This window comes from Lolium rigidum, chromosome 3, assembly GCF_022539505.1.
Source record: "Lolium rigidum isolate FL_2022 chromosome 3, APGP_CSIRO_Lrig_0.1, whole genome shotgun sequence".
Classification (NCBI taxonomy): Eukaryota; Viridiplantae; Streptophyta; class Magnoliopsida; order Poales; family Poaceae; genus Lolium; species Lolium rigidum.
In genome coordinates this window covers 99,485,113-99,491,973 of record NC_061510.1, presented here as the reverse complement: position 1 = coordinate 99,491,973, position 6,861 = coordinate 99,485,113, and the positions used below count along the sequence as shown (strand labels likewise).

General features: G+C 43.2%; 1 protein-coding gene across 4 annotated transcripts; it reads right to left on the bottom strand.

Moving 5' to 3' along the window:
• Positions 1 to 3,769: 3,769 nt before the first annotated feature.
• LOC124697849 (protein FAR1-RELATED SEQUENCE 5-like) lies at positions 3,770 to 6,572 on the bottom strand. 4 transcript variants are annotated; one of them, XM_047230384.1, is made up of 4 exons: positions 5,419 to 6,572; positions 4,902 to 4,987; positions 4,265 to 4,812; positions 3,770 to 4,172 (listed from the first exon to the last, which is right to left on the bottom strand). In XM_047230384.1, the coding sequence occupies exons 2-4, from the start codon at positions 4,983 to 4,985 to the stop codon at positions 4,166 to 4,168; spliced, it is 639 nt and encodes a 212-aa protein (XP_047086340.1). In that variant the 5' UTR covers positions 4,986 to 4,987; positions 5,419 to 6,572; the 3' UTR covers positions 3,770 to 4,165. The 4 variants fall into 4 exon arrangements, with proteins under 4 accessions (XP_047086340.1, XP_047086339.1, XP_047086338.1 ...); XM_047230383.1 differs by having other exon boundaries at positions 3,771 to 4,812; positions 5,419 to 5,572; positions 5,853 to 6,572; XM_047230382.1 differs by having other exon boundaries at positions 3,771 to 4,812; positions 5,419 to 5,969; positions 6,064 to 6,572.
• Between the last annotated feature and the right edge of the window lie 289 nt (positions 6,573 to 6,861).

Here is a 6,861-nt window from a genome sequence, read left to right as displayed (position 1 = left end):
ACTTTAAGAGGTGGCAGGTTAAGGCCACGCTCTGGCTTACTCATCTAAAAGTGTTCGAAGTTAGTAATGGTTTACATGAAGGAACTATATCTGACCAAGATCAGAACAAGTTCAAGGAAAACAATACTCTCTTCGTCGGATGCGTTCTGAGTATTCTTGCTGATCATCTGTGTGATGTGTACATGCACATAACAGATGGTAAAGAGCTCTGGGATGCACTGAATGCTAAATTCGGTGCAACCGATGCAGGCAGTGAGCTGTACATCATGGAAAGCTTCCATGACATTGATGCGCGTAGATGTACACGTCCGTTGGGAACCCCAAGAGGAAGGTATGATGCGCACAGCAGTAAGTTTCCCTCAGTATGAAACCAAGGTTATCGAACCAGTAGGAGCCAAGAAGCACGTGAAGGTTGTTGGTGGAGGAATGTAGTGCGGCGCAACACCGGTGAAACCGGCGCCAACGTGGAACCTGCACAACACAATCAAAGTACTTTGCCCCAACGTAACTGATGAGGTTGTCAATCTCACCGGCTTGCTGAAAACAAAGGATTAAACGTATCGAGTGGAAGATGGTGTTTGTTTGCAAAGAACGAGTAAAAACAGAGATTGCGGTAGAATGTATTCAGATGTAAAAGAATGGACCGGGGTCCACGGTTCGATAGAGGTGTCTCTCCAATAAGATAACTAACATCTTGGGTGAACAAATTACGGGCGGGCAATTGACAAATAAAGATTCAATACATATCAACGATGATTACTATGTGATTTAATCGGGGCATTACGACAAAGTACATAGACCGCTATCCAGCATGCATCTATGCCTAAATAATCCACCTTCGAGTTATCATCCGAACCCTTCCGGTATTAAGTTGTAAACAACGAGATAATTGCATTAAGTATGGTGCGTAATGTAATCAACACAAATATCCTTAGACAAAGCATCAATGTTTTATCCCTAGTAGCAACAGCACATCCACAACCTTAGAACTTTTTGTCACTGTCCCAGATTAAATGGAGGCATGAACCCACTATCGAGCATAATTACTCCCTCTTGGAGTTACAAGTATCAACTTGGCTAGAGCCTCTACTAGCAACGGAGAGCATGCAAGAACATAAACAACACATATATGATAGATTGATAATCAACTTAACATAATATTCTATATTCATCGGATCCCGCCAAACACAACATGTAGCATTACAAATAGATGATCTTGATCATGTTAGGCAGCTCACAAGATCTAAACAATGATAGCACAAGCGGAGAAGACAACCATCTAGCTACTGCCCTGGACCCATAGTCCAAGGATGAACTACTCACGCATCAATCCGGAGGCGGGCATGATGATGTAGAGCCCCTCCGGTGATGATTCCCCTCTCGGCGAGGGTGCCGGAGGCGATCTCCTGAATCCCCGAGATGGGATTCGCGACGGCGGCGTATCTGGAAGGTTTTCCGTATCGTGGCTCTCGGTACAGGGGGTTTCGCGACGAAGGCTATTTGTAGGCGGAAGGGTAGGTCAAAGGGCGTCACGAGGGGCCCACACACTAGGCCGGCGCGGCCAGGGCCTGGGCCGCGCCGCCCTGGTGTGTGGCCACCTCGTGGCCCCACTTCGTCTCCCTTTCGGTCTTCTGGAAGCTTCGTGCAAAAATAGGCCCCTGGGCGTTGATTTCGTCCAATTCTGAGAATATTTTCTTACTAGGATTTCGAAACCAAAAACGAGCGAAAACAGAATCGACACTTCGGCATCTTGTTAATAGGTTAGTGCCGGAAAATGTATAATAATGTCTGTAAAGTATGTATAAAACATTCAAGTATTGTAATAAAAGTAGCATGGAACATAAGAAATTATAGATACGTTTGAGACGTATCAAGCATCCCCAAGCTTAGTTCCTACTCGTCCTCGAGTAGGTAAACGATAACACAAATAATTTCTGAAGTGACATGCTACCAACATAATCTTGATCAACATTATTGTAAAGCATATGAGATGAATGGAGTGATCTGAACAAAAGATTGCTATTAAAGATAATGACTAAACAAATGAATCATATAGGAAAACTTTTCATGAATAGTACTTTCAAGACAAGTATCAATAAGAGTTGCATAAGAGCTAACTCATAAGCAATAAATTCAAAGTAGAATGAATTGAAGCAACACAAAGAATGATTAAGTTTCAGCGAATGCTTTCAACTTGTAACATGTATATCTCATGGATATTTGTCAACATAGAGTAATATAACAGGTGCAATAAGTAAACATGTAAGAATCAATGCACACAGTTAACACAAGTGTTTGCTTCTAAGATAGAAAGAAATGAGTAAACTAACTCAACATAAAATAAAAGATTGACCCTTCGCAGAGGGAAACATGGATTACTATTTTTGTGCTAGAGTTTTTATTTTGAAAATATAGAAACAATTTTGTCAATGGTAGTAATCTATACCTAATAATAAAGGGCGCCGTATCTTATGAATCCGGCCCCTTCGTGCACCCATGCATCCGACGCGTTTGTGCCGAACGATCATCATCCTGTGCCTCACGTCGAGTCGATGATAACTTTACAATTACACGCCCGCTTCTGGATTTAATCAAAGTACAATTTTGCAAAAAAAAAACCCTAAGCGTCCTAACTCCCTAATCCCTGAATCCCCACCCGTTCTTCGTTTTCCCCTTCTGCCGACCAAGGGCGACGAGGCCAAGGCCGCCGTCCTCCTAAATTTCTTCCGCGTGGGCGACTTGCAGGCCGGCCCTCTTTCGACATGCTCACTCTCCACTGCCGCCTCCTTGGGCATGCTCTACAGGAGCCCCGGCTTCACCGTCAGCCATGGCGGCGAGCTGCTGCTGGCGGATCCGCTGAAGGGCGCCTCCGACATGGAAGGCAGCAAGGCGAGGTTTATCCGGTCGAGGGTGCGAGGGACGGAGAGACACGTGGCCGAGCTCGACTTCAGACCTAGCGGCATCTCATCGGCGCTGCAGGTGACGACCTGAATGTGGGTACCAATTTGCTTCTGAATATGTGAGTTTTAACTGAATTTCGACACCAATTTAACTGCAGTTTGTGATGAATGATGATGGTGAGGTGTTGGTCTATGCTACTTGAGTTCTGGAAGCGGAGGCAATGGATCTCTAGATTGCATGATGGTTTTACTTCTGTGTGAATGGTTTACAACTTGTTGGCTTGGCAAATAGCGCTGTGCTTCTGTGGTGTCACCAATCCAGAAAAGGCATCAGATGTCTCTAGATGATGTACTACCATTTACATAGAAATTAGATTCTTGTGTGATGTAGTTCCTGAAGTTCGAGTTAGCAGCTTCTATTAGAAACAAGGGCATGGATGATGTATGTTGCAGGAACTGATTGTAAACACATTCGTGATGTTCATAAATAAAGTTCTCCTTCTGAATTGTGAGGTCTGAACATAGTATGTTCTGTTTTCAGTTCAGTATCCTAGCATGTTGCTGCTATCTAACAGGACAACATTGTAAACAGAGATTAAAACATCTCAGGTGGATGCATGTGTGCAGGAAGGAGCCGGATTTATAAGATATGGCGCCGCTCACAAAAGCAAAAACCTTCTAAAGCAGAGATGTGTGCTATTTGAGAGGCTCGGTGTGCTGTTAAAGCTGCGGCAAACAAGGCAAGTTGTTATTTTTCAGTTGTTATTTTTACAGGTCTTTGCAAATTCGCAAGGCAAGCATCCTCCGTCTTTCCTCTAATCAAAAAAAGAAAGAACTATGTCCAAAGCTGGTGCTTCAAAACCTGATAGAAACTTGCAATACATTGAATCTGCCGACCCTAAGATAAACAGCTAGACAAAATAAAAATTATAATCCATTACATAAAGACATTTCGTATACTAACTAAAATAGTAATATTGATAAGCAATTGTTTTTTCTTGCAAGAGTTGCAGCTTTCATGATGCACCATCTGTATGAATTTCTTGCACATTCATTTCTTTTCCTTGACTATTTTTACTTGGGCACTTGCGACTATCATGAAATCCTAATGTATTGCACGTCCTGCACATGCGCGCGACCTTGGCCTTGGCTTCTTTTTTCTTCCTTTTCTGTTCTTCCCCATTCATCTCCTTTCCTCTCTTTATTCTTTTACTTCTCCCCACCGAATGGCATCTGCCCAGAACACATACTTCAAATTTCCTTCATCACTCACTTCAAAATCATAGAAGAAGGCTGAATTAACTTCTTGCTTTCTAGCTAGTTGGGCAACAAACATTTGAGCATCTGCGTTCCTTATTTTATACCTGAGATCACGATAATAGTTTTGAAAGTCTCTCTTTGTGCATCCAACACCGTCAATCCCACCCTCACTGACTTGGAGGAGCCTGTATGCCTGGCATGTGCCTATGCTTGCTTTGTGGCATGTGTACAATGCATTCTTTGCCCTCTCACTAACTTGACGATTTGATCGTATCAAATGACGCTTATCAGGTGACACAAGACCATGATTGTGGTGCTCAACCAATGATTCTATCTTGTATGTATCATTACCACACAGCTTCACAAAGATGTGTGCATCACAACCACATCTTGTCGCTGTGTTCTTACGCCTTTTCTTTGATGGATCAACTACCTCTTTAACCTTCTCAGACTTGAATCCTTCCCTGTTACACATGTATCGTTTAGTGCGAACTACCTCATTTACTAACTTCTTTTGCTGTCCAACACGAACTCCAAAACCAGATTCGTGTGCATAATTCTTGTAGAACTTCTCCACGGCCTCTAGTCCCTCAAATGTCATCCCTACTTTAGGCTTCAAATTATCTTCACATTCAGGTATAAAAGATGAACACTTCAACATAAAACAATGAATCAGTAAGCATATTCATTTATAATGATTCAACTAAATATATCCATGGTGAGGGAACACAATTGACTTACAGAGAGAGGAACACTTGCTTTCTTAATGGGTGTGCTAAATCTTTCCCCGTTCATTTGCATTTGCAATATATTGGTAGATTCCATTGCTGCACAAATAGGCATATATATTCATAAAGTTCTAATTCTGTTGGTAAATACTAAACAATATTCATAAAGTCTCGGTTGATAAGATACTGCTGAAGCAATTCATGAAGTTTTATTTCTGTTGATAAAATACTACTGATGGAATATATAATGTTTTACTTCAGTTGATAAAATACGACTAAAGCAATATATAAAGTTTTACTTCAGTTCATAAATTACGACTGAAGCAATTCATAGTTTTATTTCAGTTGATAAATACTACTGAAGCAATTCAATCTATTTATGCAGGTCAGCATATGTTTGTGGCTGCTGTTTTATTAAAGCACATGATAGTCCTAGACTCCCAGTAGAATATGCAGAAAATTCTAATCAATAAGGTTTCCGTGTCTAGCTGGAAGTATCAGAACAGATTGGATCAGTTGTAAGTACGTACCTTGGCGGAAAGTGCACGGCGAGAGCCGCCCTATAAGATCCGGCGAAATCCAACAAGTGTGGTGATCCTGTGTTTGGTCTGAGTTCCGGCCGTCCGATGAAGTCTTTCCGTGTCTTGCAATCTAGCTCTGGGTCGCCGCCATGGAGGTCGATACCTGCAACTCCAATTGATCGTGGAGTACAACGTGGGCTTGTGCGTCTGGTGCGATAGGGGTGCATGTGCAAATTTGCAGTGCTAGGTGGGAGGTAGCGGGCGTTTCTTTAGAAAAATCACAGCAAAGCATCTCTAAACGCTACGATTAGGATCAATTGGTCATAATTGTTTTGGATGCAGGGATACACGAATCCTATGGATGCATAAGATACGGCGCCATAATAAAAGAGCTAAGATTTCTGCCAAAATTTTCGTCAACGCTTTTTTTTAGACTATTTTACCTTCCCACCAAACCGCATATTACTGCCCCTTGCCATTGTACCGCTTCGCTCGTTTTGTTCTCTCCGGATGTCCTCGATGGTTTCGGCTCTATGCATCGCTATGGACGTGGGTCGGACCTGGCAGCAGCCAAGTGGCCCAATTAACCAACAAAGAATCAGGACGATTCATGGAACGAATTATCGATATGAATTAACCTATGTATAATCCCACCTCGCTCCTGCATAAGAAATCCCACCTGTTTTTATCCGTGAGTTTTCTGCGTTGTAACAAGCCACTACAGCATGGTCTAAAATATACTGTCGGAGAGGATTTAAAAGAGGAAATTGCTGGGTGGCATGAGGAATGGAACAAATTAAAGAGAGAGGAAGGAAGGCAGGAGAATTCCGAATTAGAGGAGGAACTGCAAAAGAAAACACACGCTGGTGTGGCGAGTAAAGGTAGGGCCGACCGCCGGGGAGAGAGATTGGACGGAAGGAGCACCGATGAGCCGGCGATTGGCGACGGAGGCGGCGGGACTGGCCGGCGATTGGCGACGGAGGCGGCGGGACTGTGCAAGCCGCATAAGAGATGGAAACCAGAATCTCGAACTCGCTGTTGCACTGGAGAAGGGGATGATGAGCAGGACGAGAATACAGAGAGAGGAGCAGCAGGGCTAGGTGGCGCATGGCTGGCTGGAGAGGGAGAGGGAGCGGCGGTTGCCGGCCATGGCCTAATAGATTTCCGATGGGATTTGTGATCCGGAGAGAGAACGTCAACACACAGGAAAGTCTTATCCCTTAGAAATTTCTCATTTTAATCCCTCTTTTTTTCTTATATTCTAGACCGAGACTCATGTTTTTTTATGAGCACTTAGTTGCTCACGTCGTTACAGTACCAAAACATTTTTCTGACAGCTGCGCATGATGCGCGCATGATTGAAGGAATTATGTGATGGAGCTTGGCCGTAATTAAACGGGATTGTGGGCTATCTTGCATGGTGCATGGTTAAAAGGAAGACATGGAGGTAGT

Bases quoted from the DNA above. Each gene is read 5' to 3' on its own strand.
- LOC124697849 (XM_047230383.1), bottom strand. From the start codon at position 4,985: ATGGAATCTACCAATATATTGCAAATGCAAATGAACGGGGAAAGATTT. The intron at 4,813-4,901 runs GTAAGTCAATTG...TTTATGTTGAAG, and splicing joins AAGCAAGTGTTCCTCTCTCT to TGTTCATCTTTTATACCTGA.